The sequence below is a fragment of the Kogia breviceps genome, chromosome 4, assembly GCF_026419965.1.
Source record: "Kogia breviceps isolate mKogBre1 chromosome 4, mKogBre1 haplotype 1, whole genome shotgun sequence".
Taxonomy (NCBI): domain Eukaryota; kingdom Metazoa; phylum Chordata; class Mammalia; order Artiodactyla; family Physeteridae; genus Kogia; species Kogia breviceps.
In genome coordinates this window covers 129,843,963-129,862,188 of record NC_081313.1, presented here as the reverse complement: position 1 = coordinate 129,862,188, position 18,226 = coordinate 129,843,963, and the positions used below count along the sequence as shown (strand labels likewise).

Genomic DNA, 18,226 nt, shown 5'->3' with positions numbered 1-18,226 from the left:
TATGGCCAAAGGGTGGCATCTATCCCAGCCTATCACAATCAGGAAGGGCTCCCAGGTCAGATGTAAACTCAATCTCAACCTGAACCTTGAACTGAAGATTTTTTTTTAATTAGCTTTATTGAGGTATATTTTAAATATCATAACATTTAAGTATAAAATTCAGTGCTTTTTTGGCAATTTTACAATTTTAGAACGTTCAAATAGTCCCCCAGTCAGATCCCTTTCTCATGACCATTTACAGGTAATCCCTGTTGCCACTCAGCCCTACACAACCACTAATCTACTCACTGTCTCTATCAATGCGCCTTTTCTGGACATTTTATATAAAGTGGAACCATACACTATTTACTCCCCTGTGTCCAGCTTCTTTCACTTACCATCACACCCATGAGGTTCATCCATATGGCAGCACCTGTCATTTGTCTGTTCCTTTGTATTACTGTATAGTTCTGGTGTATGGATTGACCACTTTTTGCCTATTCATTTCATTAATCAGTTGATGGACATTTAGGTTGTTTCCAGTTTGGGGCTATTATGAATAATGCTGCTGTGAACACTGACTCACACATCTTTGTGTAGACGTATGTTTTCGTTTCTCCAGGGGGGATACCTAGGAGTGGAATTGCTGGATCACATGGTAAGTTTATGTTTAACTTTTTGAGGAACCACCAAACTGTTTTCCAGAGATGCTGCCCCATTTTATGTGCCCACCTGCAATGTAGGAGTGTTCCATTTCTCCACACCTTAGCTAACATTTGTTATTACGTCGTTTTGATCATAATCATTCTAGTAGGTGTGATATAGATTTCATTTGACATTTGCACTTCCTTAATGACTAATGATGTTCAGCATCTGTTCATGTGCTTGTTAGCTATTGGTATATCTTCTTTGGAGAAATATCTGTTCATCTTGTTTGCTCATCTTTTGTTTGGGTTGTTTGTCTTATTATTGAGCTGTAGAAGTTCTTTGTAAATACTGGATACAAGTCCTTTATGAGATTAAGTTTTGCAAATATTTTGTCCAAGTCTATTGTTTACCTTTTCATTTTCTTAATGGTGGCTCTTAAGCACAGAAGTTTTGAACCTTGATGAATTTCAGTTTGATTTTTTATTTTATAAATCATGCTAAGAAAGCTTTGCCTGACAAAAAGTTTTGAAGATTTTTTTCCCTGTGTATTCTTTTAAGAGTTGTATGGTTTTAGCTCTTACATTTAACTCTATGATCTGTTTTGAGTTAATTTTTGCATATGGTGTGAGGTAAGGGTCTAAGTTTTCCCTTTTGCAAGCAGACAAATAGCTAATTGTCCCAGCACTATTTGTTAAATAGACTATCTTTCCTCCAGTGAACTACCATGGCTTTGTTGTCAAAAATCAATTGACTGTAAATGTAAGGGTTTATTTCTAGACTCTCAATTCTGTTCCATTGACCTGTATGTCAGTCCCACTCTGTCTTGACAACTGTAGCTTTATAGTGAGTCTTGAAATCAAGAACTGAAGGTCCTACAACTTTGTTCTTCTTTTTCTAGAACGTTTCGGCTATTCTAGGTGTTTCTCATTACAATATAAATTTTAGGATCAGTTTGCCAATTTCTGGAAAAAGAAGCCAGCTAGAATTTTGATAGGGATTATGTTGAATCTATAGATCAGTTTGGGGAGTATTGCTATCTTAATACTGTCTTCCAATGTAAGAACATGGAATGTCTCTCCATTTATGTAGAGTTTTGTTTCCCTCAGTGAAGTTTGTAATAGTGTACAAGTCTCGTATTTCTTTTGTTAAATTTATTCCTAAGTATTTTATTCTATTTAATACTATTAGGAATGGAATTATATTCTTAATTTCATTTTTGGCTTGTTCATTGCTTGCTATGTAGAAATAAAATTGACTTCTGTGTATTGATCTTGTATCCTGTGACCTTGTACTTGTTTATTAGTTCTCATCATATGTTCTTTTACATCCCTTAGGATTTCCTACATATAGAATCATGTCATCGGAGAATGAAGACAGTGTACTTCTTCCTTTCCAGTCTGGGTGCCTCTTGCCTGTTTCTTGTTCCTGTGAGGCTTGTTCCTGGTTGGGGGTGTTTGCCTGAATTGTTCTTCCCCCAGCTGTTCCATGGTTCACTCCCTCACCTCCTTAGGTCTTTACTCAAATGTCAACTTCTTGGAAGTTGACAAGGCCTTCTTGAAACTCCCTACTTAAATTGAACCCCTCCTCACACCCCACAGCTCTAACCCTTTTTCTTGCTTTGTATTTCTTCACAGCACTGACCATCATAGACTTTATATCTCTCCCTTCTCAAGGTCCTGAGAGTTCCAAGAACAAATAATATGCCTGGTAGGAGGGCCTGAGCTGGTGCTTAGCCAGTGTTGGATGAAGGAGGGTCCAGAAGGGGCGTTCTCTGGGGCACTCAGACCCCTGCCCCACCCTTCCTGGCTGGGAGGGGAAGGGTCTCCATGCAAATGGGAAGATATTCAGGAGGCAGTAGGTGGGGGTCCCCGGGGAGGCTCATATACACCCGTGCCTGCCTAATCAGCCCAGCCACACCCAGACAGGGCCCAACCTCGACAAGGGGTCTACCTGAAGCTTGTTTGCACTTCATTTCACCTGAATAGAAAATGCTGGCGCTCAGGAGATGGGGAGGACAGAGGTAGGCTCCCAGTGACTCCCCCAGCTGCTGACCGCTAGAGGTGATCCTGCCTTTGGAGACTCCACTCTGCCCCTGGCAACCAGGAAAATACATTCCCTATTTGCATGGGGTTAAGGAATGGGATCTCTTTACACCCCCTCGCTTATCTGGAGCTTGTCCCAGAACTAGGACTGGGGTTAGGCGTGGTGTGTGTGCGGGGGTGATCCCTGAGCCCAGTCTGAGCATAGGTGGGTGGAGGCTGCGGTGGAAAGAGCCTCCAGCTGGATGTCAGACAATTCTGGGTCCCTGTCCTGCTCTGTGTCTTTGCAGCAGAATGAACTTAAGGCCTGAGAGTCAAGCCCTGGGTGGGTTTCCACCTCCATCAAATAGGCCTGGGGAAGCCCCCTCACCCTGGGTGGGAGGTTTGCTCCCCTCCTCTGGGTCTCCATTTCTTCATCTGTACACCCAGTGTAAGAATACATCCTCCATACAGACACTATGGAGGACAGTATGGAAGTTCCTTAAAAAACTAAAAATAGAGCTACCATATGACCCAGCAATCCCACTACTGGGCATATACCCTGAGAAAACCATAATTCAAAAAGAGTCATGTACCACAATGTTAATTGCAGGTCTATTTAAAATAGCCAGGACATGGAAGCAACATTAAGTGTTCATTGACAGATGAATGGATAAAGAAGATGTGATATATATACACCGGAATATTACTCAGTTGTAAAAAGAAACGAAATTGAGTTATTTGTAGTGAGGTGGCTGGACCTAGAGTCTGTCATACAGAGTGAAGTAAGTCAGAAGGAGAAAAACAAATACCGTATGCTAACACATATATATGGAATCTAAGAAAAAAAAAGATGTCGTGAAGAGCCTAAGGGTAGGATGGGAATAAAACACAGACCTACTAGAGCATGGCCTTGAGGATATGGGGAGGGGGAAGGGTAAGCTGTGACGAAATGAGAGAGTGGCATGGACATATACACACTACCAAACGTAAGGTGGATAGCTAGTGGGAAGCAGCCGCATAGCACAGGGAGATCAGCTCTGTGCTTTGTGACCACCTAGAAGGGTGGGATAGGGAGGGTGGGAGGGAGGGAGACGCAAGAAGGAAGACATATGGGAACATATGTATACGTATAACTGATTCACTTTGTTATGAAGCAGAAACTAACACACCATTGTAAAGCAATTATACTCCAATAAATATGTTAAAAAAAAAAGAATACATCCTTCGGACTGCAGGCTCCAAGAAGATATTACCCATTAAAACATATATTATATATTCATATACAATATATGTATATTTTAGTAAAATACACGTAACATAAAATTTACCGTCTTAAGCATTGGTAAGTGTAGAGTTCAGTGGCATTAAGTACATTCCCATTTTTGTGCACCCCCAAGAAGATACTATCTTTTAAAAAATACTGTCCATTCCCCACGATGCCCTCTGGTGTCCCACACCTGTGCTGGGTGTCACCCTCTGCACTGTTCTTGTCTCCTTGAGTGGTGAGATGATTTATGTGTTCCTCTCTCTCCCAGGCTGGGATGATGTGTTCCTCATCTGCTTGTCCCCAGTGTCCTGCGCAGGCTTGGCACAGAGTGGACGCTCCTTAAAAAGAAGTGAGTTAGACTCTCGAGGGAGGTGAAGCCCCATGGACCAAGCCAATGGCGCAAGCTCTCAAGGTGGCTCTGCCGGAGCATGAATGGGCTTGTCTCAAACCGTGCGTGGCCCTCCAGACAGTGCATCCAAATCACTTAACCCTCCCGAGAGCTTTGGAGGAGGGCGCTAGTCATCTCCACTTTGGAGATGAGGAAATTGGGGTCAAGGGAGGATGCGTGACTTGCCCCGGGCATTATCCTTTGAGGTTACTGGCAGAGCTGGGATTTGAACACAGGCACTGGGGTGGGGCTGCACTATTGTCCTTTAAATCATGAACCATTTTAATTTTTAATTGATGCAAGCACTTTACACTGTTAAATACAGTTTGAAAGTCTTTTATTAACATACCTTGATTTAAAGAATACCCTAACTTACCATTGACGGGTTGCTAGGTGAATCATTAGATTGAATGTGCAATTGCTTTACTATAATCTCCTCATTCTCTCTCCTTAAGTGAGCCTGAAAGTATTCAGTCTAAATTAGAGAACAGAACATTAGCCCTTATAAATGGCTAGTGTTTATAAGATGCATCAGAAAGGTCCCTGCTAACCCTTTGGCTGAACCCTTTTACTTGAGTAGAAGAACTTAGTCCAATTTAATAACAGTTCGATTTAAGGCTGCTTCTTCAAAGCCTATTAGCAATTCTCAGGCACTGGCACAGATTAAAAGCAATCGCAGAGCGGGGAGAATACAAATCTCTGTGGATTTAGCAGATTGCTGATGCCTCAGTTTCCTCGTCTGTAAACGAGGACAGTAAAGATTAATGAGTTGGCCGTTGAAATACTGCCCAGTGCCCACAGTAAGTGCTGGATCATGTTAATAATTATTACTGTCTCAGCCGAGCTAGCTGCTTTCGCTGACAGCTTCCACTTCACCCAGAGTTCACCTTGAGGCCCTGTGACTGGACCTCACATTTTATTATGAAAAATTTCAGGCATACGGAAAGGTTGAAAGAAGAATGCCATCCACGGACACCCTTATACACACCACATAGACTCAACAATTGTTCATGTTGTGCCATATTTAATTTATTTACTGCTGTTTTTATTTTCTTCTGAACATTTCAAGGAAGTTGCTAACATCATGACCTTTTACCGCTAAATACTTCAGCGTGCATCTCTTAAGAAGGAGACGTTCTCCTAAGCAACCACGAAAAAGTGAATACGTTCATAATATCACCTAATGTCCAATTCATATTCAAATTTCACTTCTCAGCAGACGGTACCATCAAATTTTTGGATTTTTGCCAACCTGAAGGATGAGAGTCTCTCAGTGTAATTAGAATTTTCTTGTCTCTTATTATGATTACAAATCAGCATCTTCTCACATGCTCAGGGTCCTTCTGCATCTCTTTTTCTGGAACTATCTGCTCATGGCTTGTGTCCATTTTATTTTATTTTCTTTCTTTTTGGCCACACCACATAGAATGCAGGATCTTAGTTCCCCAACCAGGGATCGAACCCATGCCCCCTGCGGTGGAAGCGTGGAGTGCTAACCACTGTACCACCAGGGAATTCCCACTTCTGTCCATTTTAAAATCATATTTTAATTTTTTTCATATCTGTTTTTAAATACTCCTTAAATATTGGTGAAATTAGCCTTTGTCTCTATGTTGCAAATATTGCCTCCCATTTGTCTTTTTTTAAAAAAATTTTTGCTTGTGCAGGGGATTTTTTTGCCATAAAAAGCTTTTTTAAAATTTAGCTTTAATTTTTATGTAGCTGAATTTATCAAGTTTTTCTTTTTTTGTTTCTGGGTTTTGAGTCCTACATTGAAAGGCTTTTCTCACTCCTGGGTTTTAAAGGAATCCCCTCATGTTTTCTTCTACAAGTTTTAAGGTTTCACTTTAAAAAATCTGAATCTCTGGCTCACTGGGTATTTATTCAAGTGTTTGGTGTGAGGTATGGGTCCACTTTTATCTTTTTTCCAAATGGCTGTCCAATTGTCCCAAGATCACTTATTAAAAAGTCCATCATGTCCAGTGATTTGAGATGTCACTTTCATCATACATCAAATTTCCATATGTACTTGGGCAACTTTCTGGACTTTCTATTCTGTTCCATTGTTCTGGCTATTCATGTTCCTAACTACACCATTTTAATGCTGGGGCTTTATGATATGTTTTAGTATCTGGTAGGACTTATCCCCACCCCACTGCCCTTCTTTTAAAGTTTTTCTGGCCATTCTTGATAATTATTTCATATCAACTTCAGAATCAACTTGTTTAACTCCAGGAAAACCAAAAAACAAACAAACAAAAAACCCAATCCACTCTCAGTATTTTCACTAGGATCATTTTATTTTTATTTTTTATTTTTTTATTTTTTTTTGCGGTACGCGGGCCTCTCACTGTTGTGGCCTCTCCCGTTGCGGAGCACAGGCTCTGGACGCGCAGGCTCAGCGGCCATAGCTCACAGGCCCAGCCGCTCCACATGGGATCTTCCTGGACCGGGGCACGAACCCGCGTCACCTGCATCGGCAGGCAGACTCTCAACCACTGCGCCACCAGGGAAGCCCCTAGGATCATTTTAAATGGATATATTTACCTGGGTCAACTGGACATCTTTACAGTATTGAACATGTTATTATTAGGAGGCTATCTTTGGGGCCCTGTTTTGGGTTGAATTATGTTCCCCCCCAGAGATATGCTTAAGTTCTAACACCACGTACCTCAGAATGTGAACTTATTTGGAAATAGGGCCTTTACAGGGATAATTAAGTTAACATGAGATCATTAGGGTGGGACCTAATCTGATATGACTGATAAAGATCAAGGCAGAGATTGGGGTGATGCCCCTACAAGTCAAGGAACATCAAAGATTGCCAGCCAGCCACCAGAAGCTAAGAGAGAGGCCTGGAACACATACTCCCACACAGCCCTCAGAAGGAGCTAACCTTGTCAATACCTTGGTCTTGCACTTCTAGCTTCCAGAACTATGAGACAATCAATTTCTGTTATTTTAAGTCACTCAGCTTCTCGTACTTTGTTTCGACAACCCTAGTAATCAACTTCAGGCCCCTTGGAGGATCTCTTAGGCTGGAATTGAGCTGTCCAGCCATGACTTCAGGACATCGAGAAGCATTTGCGTGCTTTCCTGACCCCAAGCAAGGCCAGCCAGGCCTGTTTCTTGCCTGCCTGAAGTGGATGAGTGAACCAATGAATGCGTTGGAAAGCTGGAGGTGTGACTTCACCCTCAGTGGGTGGCCAAACCCACTGAATTCGAGGTCAGTGAATGAATCATTTGTGCAGTATGGCTCAGTGAGTCAGGGAGGGCCAGGCAGAAAGCCTGAGTCTGAGGCCTATTTCCTCGTCCCCTTCCTTTGGCATCTAGAAGCAGCCCCCTAAAAGTCATCATCCCATGAAACAGACAGTGAAATGCCGCAACACGCCACCCTCATGATACGCCCTCTGTGTGCTGTGGAGAGATAAGGATGAAGGACTTAGAAAACAGAGAGGAAGCGCCAGGCCCCCAACTGCGCCGCTTACTTGTATGTGTCTTTGGACAAGTTAGTTAACTTCTCCAGACCTCGGTTCCCTCATCTCTTCCTTTGCGGGTGGTTACTGGTACCTGCCTCATAGGGCTAGTGGGAGGAAATGTATGTGAAGCACTTGGCAAAGGGCTAGGGCTTACAGCAAGCGCTCAGTAGAGATTGGCAATTATTAATAAAAACTGCCCCAAAATAACTTACCCACAAAGGCAAAATTGGTAGGCACAATTTCTGAGTCTTCAACTAGGATTCTGAATACACCACTGGTAACTTCTTCTCCTTCCTTCAGGGGAGAGTTTGGAATAGGCAAACTATGACCTCATTTGCTCCCTTCAACATTAATTAGTGTTTTCTAATAGTGAAAAGGAAATTATGTCTCAATTCATATTCTGTCTCAAAGAAATTAACTAACAACAGAGATTTGTCACTTCTCACCTTGGCGTCAGTTCCCCTGGTGCCTGGGGCGGGGCCTGGGGCCATGTTGGCAGGCGGTGCCCTTGGTTCAGGGATGGGCTTGTCTGAGTCATGGAGGCCCTGTTACTTCCTGGTCCCTCTCCTGGGCTCCTGGGTTCATCTGCATGTGTTTATCCAACAAACCTGCTTTGAGGTTTGTTCTGGGGACCAAGAAAGGCAAGGAACCGTGTCCCTGCTCCCAAGCTAGTGGGAGAAACAGAAATGGTCTGCCACGGGGCCTGTTCACACAGGCTTCTGGAGCTTCAGCTGGTCCCACAGTGAATCTGAGAGTTGGTATCTTGGGGTTATTACTGCCCCCATTTTATAAGGCAGAAAACTGAGACTCTCAGGGGCCAAGTGGTAGATAACTGAGACCCATCTCTCAGAGGTGTTTCATCCTGACATTTCTATTCTACAACAGTCTTTGTCTCTAAGGAGACATCCCCTCCTCTGGGCATCTTTCCCTCATAATTCTCTCCCAGTTGGGAGAGGGCCCTTTTCCGGCCTTTCCCACGTCTACCCTGGCGCTTAGCACCTGGGTTGTACTTGTCTATTGACAAGTCTGTCCCCCTGCTAGACTGTTTGTTGTAGTGCTTTACTTACTTTACTGTATTCTCCTGGACCTAAGAGGTCAGCTATTCTGAGACCCACCCCCCCACCCCGTTTAATGTATATACCATAAAGAAAGAGAAATGCTGGCAATTAACTATGTCAATTAAGTATGATATGCCTCTGACTGTAAGTTATATTCCACTTTGAGGAACGTTAAAATATGAAATATGTGCCTTAGGCTCAATGAAATATAAAAGCAATTACTGCTTTTGAACACATCCTAGGGAAAGAAGATTTTATAAATATCCATATACTAATAAGAACAAAATTCACTAAACACTTACCCTGTGCCAGGAATTGTTCTAAAGTGCTTTTCATCCATGATCTCATATCAGGGGTTGGCAAACTTTTCCTATAAAGGGACAGAGGTAAATATTTTAGGCTTTGAAAGCCAGACAGTGTCATAGCTACTCACCTCCCGTTGTAATGTGAAAGCAGCCACAGAGGATAGTATCAATGTGTATGGCTGAGTTTTAATAAAACTTTATTTATGGACTCTGAAATTTGAATTTCATATGACTTTCAAGCGTTACAAAAATATTCTTTTTCTTTTGATTTTCCTCCCAACCATTTAAAATATAAAAACCATTCTTAGCTTGTGAATTATACAAAAAGGAGTAGGCTAGATTTGGTTCATGGGCTGTGGTTTGCTGATCCCTGTTTCATATGATCTTTATAATAGCCCTACAAGATAGATCTTATTATTATCTTCATTTTATACATCAGACAGCTGAGTCTCAGAGAGGTAAAGTAACTTGTCCATGGACACACAGCTGGTAAGTGGTCAAGCCGGGATTCTAACCCAGGCAGTCTAACTCTGTAACTTGCTTTTAACAAGTCACCCTAAATATGGTAAATATGGTTTACCCTAAATATGGTTGCCTTTTAATATTTTTAGCTTTTTCTCCTGATTACAAAAGTTCCACATTTGTGTTGAAAAATTCAAATCATACAGAGTTGCAAGAAAGAAAATGAAAGTAACCCCACCCTCCAGAGATAAACACTTAAGGGTCTGTACACAGAGTTCACACAATGCTGACTAGATTTAGTATGTTCTGGACACTGTGTGACTTTGGATAGGTTGCCTAACCTCTCTGGGTCCTTGTCTCCCAAATGAGGGAGCTGGCTGAGATGATGCACTGCCACGGGCCTTCCCTGACCATGGAGATCTGTTTGTAAGGATTGTGCAACAGAAGCTGGTTCTGTCCTAACTGTCTGGGTGTGGAGGGTGAAGTCACCCCTTGCCAGCCCCTTAGGATGGGCCAACTGGCACAGTCCCTGTGCCCATGGCTGCCCCAAATCCCAAACACTGAGTGACTTTGGAAAGGCAGCAGGGATACCAGGGCCTGAGCCAGGGGTTGTAGGAGGCTCAGGCTCCCTCCAGGGCTGGTGCCAGGGACCACTCTGCCCGGTGAGCAGAGCTCCAGGCAAGCTGGGAGTCAGAGGCTTCAGCCAGAGCTGCCGGGGATGGACTTGCAACAGGCGGGGAGGCCTTAACAGATGGGTTCCTACCTCGGAATGCCTGGGTCCTCCCCTCCATATCTCCATTGGACAGGCCCAGGGTTTGGATCTGCATCTGATGATTACCAGCTGTGTGACCTTGGGCGCATTCTCCTCTCTGAGCTGTTTCCTTGCCTATAAAATGGGGATAATAACCACCTCAAGGGATTATTGATTGGTTCATGAGATGATATCTGTAATGCAGCTAGCACAGCAGCGAGGCTCCATAAATGGCCATTTCTATCCCCTTCTCTCTTCTTACACTTTTCAACAGTACCTTTAAGAAAATTCTTCCACCATGCTACAAGTTGTAGACCTACTATGTGCTGGGCACTGTATCTAAGATAGTAGGGTGGGGAGGTGACAGATGAGAGAAACACACTTCCTACCCTTAAGCAACTCAGGGAGGGTAAGATAAGGATCTAAGAGATGTTTACATAATCAGAAAGTTCAGACAAAGTCCTCCAGGGCCCAGGTGCAGAAGTTGGAGAAACCGAAGAAGGCTTCCTGGGGATGCCACTTTGGGACTGGAGCCCAGAGGAGACAGCATCCTGGCAGGGGGAGGTGGAGCAATGTGAGCAAAGGTGTGGGGGTGGGAAAGGATGAGAAACACATATCCAGGGGTTTGCATAGAAAACAACAGAAGAGTCAATGAGAACAGTGGGGGTGGGGCCAGATGGAGGGGTGGAGCCTAGTGGTGGCTTGGGATTTGGTGGGACAGAGGGAGTTAGGAAGGGTACTGAGCAAAGGCAGGAACTGCCTGCCTTACAGCAGTAGGGAGACAGTAAAAGGGCTGTGGATTCTGGAAGAGAACAGGAATGGTGGGAGCCAACTCTCTCTCCTGAGAGCACCGCCTCCAGATGTGACCGACACCAGGCCCTAGATGGATAGTATTTCCAGTTTACAAATGGGGAAATGGAGGCTCAGAAATGTTAAGCCACTTGCCCAAGGTCAAGGTCACAGAGCAGACAGTGAGCTGGGGCCACTTTCTTTTTTTTTGCGGACCTACTCACTGTTGTGGCCTCTCCCGTTGTGGAGCACAGGCTCCGGACGTGCAGGATCAGGGGGCCCAGCCGCTCCACGGCATGTGGGATCTTCCTGGACCGGGGCACGAACCCGTGTCCCCTGCATCGGCAGGCAGACTCTCAACCACTGTGCCACCAGGGAAGCCCTGGGGCCACTTTCTGCCTGTCATCTGGGGGCATGCCACTCTTTCCAAAGTCGACTTTGAGGGCAGGATTCAGACAGAGATCGTAGGGTAATATCAACACCGGCTATACTGAGTCTTCCCACAGCCCCTAGGAGGACATGTTCTTATCTCCATCACAGGAAGGAGGGAGTGGGGGCTCAGGAGGGAAACGAACTTACTCAAGGCCACACATTAAGGGTGGTGAGTCCAAGCGAGGTGGTCCTACTGCCCTGCCCTGCCTCCAAGTTTATTTCTAAGTACATCGAAAATCAGGAAGAGCCCAGGTCAGAAAGGCCAGGTTCTCTCCCCAGAGTCAAAATCCCCTGATGCTCTTTTGTGCCCTTCTGCCCATCAGGACCACAATTCCAGCCCCTTGCTGCTTCTGCAGTCACCACAGACCAGATTATGCTGGGTCTCTCTTTGGCTCCATCTCCAGCCAGAAGTAGCATCTCTACTTCCTGGACTGGGGGCCTGGGTGGCTACATCTTTACCACCAGCCCCCCTGACCTGTGCCACTCTGTGTTGATTGGCCTCAAGGAGGGACCTTACCCTGAACTGGACCTCTGTACTAACCACACCTACCCGCATCTTGTGGTGACCTTCTCCCCAGGTTCTGATGCCAGATGCTGAAACACACAGTGGCATGATGATATAAGCATTGCTCTGCTAGGAAGGGAAAAACCAAGAGACTTAGTGAATCATAACAAGAAGGGATGGGTAGGGCCTGGGTTCCTTACATCCATCATCTCTAACTTGGGCCTCAAACTATCACAAAGTCGACAGCTGTAAACCCACTGTACAGATGTGACCTTTGAGGCTCAGTGGGGGAAAAGATTCACCTGGGATCACCCAGCAGCAAAATGACAGTGTGGGGTTCAAGCTCTGCTCTTTCCAGATAGGTATAGAGAGGAAAACTCCGCAGAGCTCAGCAGACACCTGACTTTAGGGCCAGACCGTGCCACTTAACACTGTAATATTTGTATAAAAAAGTTTTCTTTTTAAAAAATGTGTAGGTATTAAAAACTGCTCTTGGTAAAAAAAACAAAACTTGGGACAGATCAAGTTCGCATGCTGTGAAAAGTCAGCAGCTGTAACATTTTATGATTCAACGCATAAAATATGTTGAGTTCCTCAGATGAATAAGTAGTATAAACAAAGAAGTTTTTTCTTTCTTAAAAAAGATACAGGGAGGGCGTTGCCATTATCTGAGGACCTCTTTGCTGTCCTCAGCCAACGTTCATCTGAAGGTAGAAAACGCCCTTTAAAAGAAAAAAGCACTTAGCCTTTTACTTTTCTAGAATTTAGGCAGAAAGTTTGAGCATGTGAGAACACAGAAGCTAAGCGAGGCAAATGCAGAAGTTGCCTCTGGTGATACAATCCGCAGATCAACCACCCAGGGTGGCAGCGAAACGCCCCTCTCCCCCGGAGGAGAGGGGAAGAAACCACAGAATGTTCCTGATTCGGCACCCCAGCACGGTGGTGCAATATTTATGTTTGTATACCTAGCACTGTTGGTGCCGCTGCAGAGGGGCTCCGTCGCCCAGGGAGGCGTCACTAGAGCCCAGGACGAGGGTGACCGCATGGGGTCTTCCCAAACGTTTGTCCAGGTCCTGGAAATCCTCTTAAAGCGCTGTAGAACTGGATTTCGAGTTCGGCCCATATTGATGGTGAGAAGCAGGGCGTGGGGGCTGCGCCCGGCCCCTGTTCCCCTTTGCAGCCCCCGAGCCCAGCGCTTAGCAGGAGCTCAATCAGTACATATTTGGGGCGTAAAGAGATAGAGCTGCTCAGTCTTAGGCAAATGTGACCAGAAACGTGTCTGGCGGCCCCGGTGGGGTGCTGTTGAGCCGCGCTGGGGGTCGCCTCCCTAAACGCCGAACCCCGCAATCTACAACCGCACCTTGCGACCCCTCACCCTGATTTCAGCCCCCTGACTTGCCCTCCATTGGCTCACAACCGTCTAGGTACTACACGACTACGAATTAGATTCTTCCGCTTGGTATTCGACTGGAAGGCGTTTTACTCGTTAAATGTACATTTTAAGTAACAGGAAAGTCTGGGGAACAGGAGACTATTTCCCCGAACACCTCCACCCAACTCAGCCCGGTTGTTCTGGGATGGATTTGTCTTCAACCCTCATTTCAGGCTCCTCGCTGTTGCCCCACCCCCAGCAGTGTGATACTGGGCAAGTAAATCGCTTCTCCTTGGGAACCTGTTTCCCCGCCAACTGGGGACGAGGCAATGGGCGAAAGGGGCCCACGTGTATGCAAAAACAAAGGAAACCCCTTTCCGCTCCGGTGGGCGGTAGAGGGGGAAGCGGCACGGTGGAGGGGGAGGGGAGACGGCGGCCGGTGGCAAACAGTCCGATCTCCCTGCCGTTCGCACCCGGGAGGTCAGTCCTCGCCTGGCAGAGTGCCCGCCCCCTCCCCTTACCGCTGGGCCCCGAGAGCGGCGCGGGCCAGGTCCCCGGGGACGCGCCAGGCGCAGGCCGGATGGCCTGGCGGGGGCCTGAGCCGGTGCCAGAGCGCAGCCAGCGGACCCCACTCGGAGGCCGATGACGTCTTTGCCTTTGGCTCCTCCGGCGCCAAGCCCAGCAGGGCGGATGACGTCACCGCACCGGTCACGTGACCTCTATTCAAACAAACAAACCCCCTCCCCCTGAGCGCGCGAGACCCGCCCCTCCCCGCCCTGCCTTGCCTGCCTGCCGAGAGGCCACATATAAACGCGCTCTCCGGGGTCAGGCTCGCTGTGAAGGACGTCGGGGCTGTAGGGACTAGGCGGACCGGAGAGGCAGTCGGGAGGGCAGCAAGGAAACCGAGGCGGTCCAGAGTCCCGCACGACGACCCCTCGCTGAGTCCAAAGGCAGTTTGGGGTTTGGCGCAAAGAAAACCAGGGTCGGGCTTTTCCTCGAAAGCCGTCGCCCTTTTGGCTTCCCAGGACAAAGAGCACAGGAGGACTTGCACGCTGGGGGCACTGGGGCCGGCCATGGTCATGGAAGTGGGCTCCCTGGACGCCGGAGGCCTGCGGACGCTGCTGCGGGAGCGCGCGGCGCAGTGCTTGCTGTTGGACTGTCGTTCCTTCTTCGCTTTCAACGCCGGCCACATCGTCGGCTCGGTCAACGTGCGCTTCAGCACCATTGTGCGGCGCCGGGCCAAGGGCGCCATGGGCCTGGAGCACATCGTGCCCAACGCCGAGCTGCGCGGCCGCCTTCTGGCCGGCGCCTACCAAGCCGTGGTGCTGCTGGACGAGCGCAGTGCCGCCCTGGATTGCGCCAAGCGCGACGGCACCCTGGCTCTGGCCGCCGGAGCGCTCTGCCGCGAGGCGCGCGGTGCGCAAATCTTCTTGCTCAAAGGTACGACGTCGGGGGTGCTCAGGGGCGGGCCTCACGCCCCCTTGCCGCCTTGCCCGGGGACCCCTGGCCCTCAGCTCCTGGGGGGCTGCCCCACCTGCAGCGCTTGGACGCCTGAGTCGCATTGTGGGAACTTGTTGGCTTTGTTTGGCACTAGGAACAAAGACTCGCCTGGGCCTCTCCGGGGTAAACTCACAGCCCTAGTGGATGGGGGAGTTGTATGAAGGTGCCCTGTCTCGGCGGTACTAACAGAAAAAATATGTCTCTTTTTATTCCCAGGAGGTTATGAAGCTTTTTCTGCTTCCTGCCCGGAGCTGTGCAGCAAACAGTCGACCCCCATGGGGCTCAGCCTTCCCCTGAGTACTAGCGTCCCCGACAGCGCCGAATCCGCCTGCAGTTCTTGCAGCACCCCACTCTACGACCAGGTTAGTAGGGAGAAGCCGTGCCCAAGGGGACAAGGAACAACTGGCAAAGGTGGAAGAGCAGCGCTAGTGAGAATATAGAAAGTGACATGCAACTTTATAACAGGGGACACGGGGTATTATTTATCCCATGGTTAAGTGGCACGATGGAGCTGGGTCTCTCATTGTTGGCACTACAGAAATGAACTTGTTGGCCCTGCCTAGGCAAATGGGTTTAGTCCCCTATTTATTTATACTCTAACAGCAGTGCTACAGAGTTCACCCAGTGTTGAAACTGACTTTTCCAGCAGGGAGTTTTTGTGGGTGTGGGTACCAGCATTGACATTGAGTAAAGCTTGACAAGTGTTGGATATTTCTGGATTTCAGGGTGGCCCAGTGGAGATCCTGCCTTTTTTGTACCTGGGCAGTGCCTATCATGCTTCTCGCAAGGACATGCTGGATGCCTTGGGCATCACTGCCTTGATCAACGTCTCAGCCAACTGTCCCAACCATTTTGAGGGTCACTACCAGTACAAGAGCATCCCTGTGGAGGACAACCACAAAGCAGACATCAGCTCCTGGTTCAACGAGGCAATTGACTTCATAGGTAAATGGAACAGATCCCTGGGACTTCTGCCTCGCTCCTTCCGTTTTAGTCACTGAGCTTAAACTCTATGGCAAGAACTTGAGTGACATACTTTTAAGCTTTCCTCTAGACATTAATGTCAGTCTGGTGTGGGTAGCATCTCTGAGAAATATAGATTCGATGTCCCATTTTACAGATTAGCAAACTGAATCTCAGAATGTTGAATTGATTTGTGCAATAGCAATCTGCTTAGTGGTGAGGCCTGGTCTGGGTTTACATCCCCTGCTGTTCTTTTCCACGTTGCCTCCACAAACAGTGTCTGTGTGATGGCATGAGGTGATATTGACCATCTCTGTACAGGACACACGTGACATTTCTTAGACACCCTATTCCTGGGGTTGGGGTTGTTTTCCTGGGCTCTCAAGTCACTAGCTGCCCTTTGTTTTCCAGATTCCATCAAGAACGCTGGTGGAAGGGTGTTTGTCCACTGCCAGGCGGGCATTTCCCGATCAGCCACCATCTGCCTCGCTTACCTCATGAGGACTAATCGAGTCAAGCTGGATGAGGCCTTTGAGTTTGTGAAGCAGCGGAGGAGCATCATCTCCCCCAACTTCAGCTTCATGGGCCAGCTGCTGCAGTTTGAGTCCCAGGTCCTGGCCCCGCACTGCTCGGCAGAGGCGGGGAGTCCCGCCATGGCTGTGCTCGACTGCGGCACTTCCACCACCACCGTCTTCAACTTCCCGGTCTCCATCCCCGTCCACCCCACGAACAGTGCATTGAGCTACCTTCAGAGCCCCATTACAACTTCTCCCAGCTGCTGAAAGGCCACAGGAGGTGATCTTCATAACCCAGCAGGACTCCAGGCTCCTTCTTGAAAGGGGAAATACAGTAACTCCAGGGAAGGGGGCTTGTGAGGGCTGGTCCTTATTTATTTAATTTCACCCGAGTTCCACTGGGTTCCTGAGTGGTCGTAGTGATGACTTAGCGCCAAGACGTTTGCTGAACTCAGCAGGTTTCAGGACCAACATACAGTGGGTACATCAAGTCCCTCTGACAAAATGGGGCAGAAGAGAGATGACTCAGTTTGAGTTGATTTCTTTTTGCTTGTCCCTGTTTTCTGAAGACACTTTCATGCTTGACATACCTACCAGTATTACCATTCCCGACGACACATATACATATGAGAATATACCTTATTTATTTTTGTGTAGGTGGTCCACCTTCACAAATGTCAGTGTCTACTCCTAGAAGAACCAAATACCTCAATTTTCTGTTATGAGTACTGTAATATCCTGTAAATAGAGCCTAAGCAGGTTTGTTTTCAGCACTGATGGAAAGCACCAGTGTTGGTTTTGTTTTGTTTTGTTTTTAAGTTGCCAACAGTTGTATGTTTGCTGATTATTTATGACCTGAAATAATATATTTCTTCTTCTAAGAAGACATTTTGTTACGTAAGGATGACTTTTTTATACAACAGAATAAATTATGGCATTTCTATTGAAAACTTGATGCTTTATTTCTTGGGCAACCCCACTGATCCCTCTCCAATCACTGAAATAGGGGAGAACAAGGTCCTCCAGAACGTGTGTTGGCATCTGATCACATACTCTTTGGTGGCCCCTCAGTCCCACAAGATGGCTGGGTTGCAAGGATGGTAGAGAAGTGTGATCAATCATAAAAAATTAAAAAAACATAGGTGCTGGAGCTGAGCTCTTGGTATTGGATTCAAGTGTCCACCTATGTATCTTCCCATCATGTCTCCCTCAAGTGTCCCCAGATCCAAAACTAGGAAGAAGTGGCTATTTACTTGGTTGCTTTTTCCATTTAATACCTTCCCCAGGATAACATAAAAAGCCTCCCTCCCCTCTCTGATCTCTGCTGAAGGGATGAGGATGATAGTTTTTCAACATGTTTGGTATAAATGTGTTTCTACTATGTGCAAGGCAGGGTGTGCTAACTGACCCCAGAACAACTCAGCAAGATCTGCAAATGAAGGTGGTGAGACCCAACATAGCTAAGTGGCACAAGTGGGGGAATTGGGCCCTACATCTGTTTTGTTTCCTAATTCTATGTGCTTTGTGCTTTATCACTTGCTTCTCCTGTGCTTTTTTTTTTTTGCCTTTGAAAAGACCTTTATTTTTTGTGAAAAGAATACCAAGCACTATAAGCAAATACAGTGTAGACAAATCACCAGAAATCCCCACCCCCAACCTGACCATTGTTTTGGAGCACATCCCCTAGGCATCACTGCACATGTACACAGCATTTTTGGTGGCTGCCTCCTTCAGGTCACTTGCTGCCCTGCTTTTATAATTTTGTTGAAGATAAATTAAATCTGACTTGCTC

At 46.8% G+C, this 18,226-nt stretch overlaps 1 protein-coding gene and 1 long non-coding RNA gene across 2 annotated transcripts; one reads left to right on the top strand and one right to left on the bottom strand.

Moving 5' to 3' along the window:
- Positions 1-9,141: 9,141 nt before the first annotated feature.
- On the bottom strand, positions 9,142-14,110 carry LOC136794061 (uncharacterized). The gene is made up of 3 exons (XR_010840278.1): positions 13,978-14,110; positions 12,130-12,173; positions 9,142-9,210 (listed from the first exon to the last, which is right to left on the bottom strand). It is a non-coding gene; the product is annotated as an uncharacterized lncRNA (long non-coding RNA).
- On the top strand, positions 13,888-17,384 carry DUSP1 (dual specificity phosphatase 1). Its single transcript, XM_059061707.2, has 4 exons — positions 13,888-14,896; positions 15,173-15,318; positions 15,682-15,901; positions 16,331-17,384. The coding sequence occupies exons 1-4, from the start codon at positions 14,530-14,532 to the stop codon at positions 16,699-16,701; spliced, it is 1,104 nt and encodes a 367-aa protein (XP_058917690.1). The 5' UTR covers positions 13,888-14,529; the 3' UTR covers positions 16,702-17,384.
- Positions 17,385-18,226: the final 842 nt, after the last annotated feature.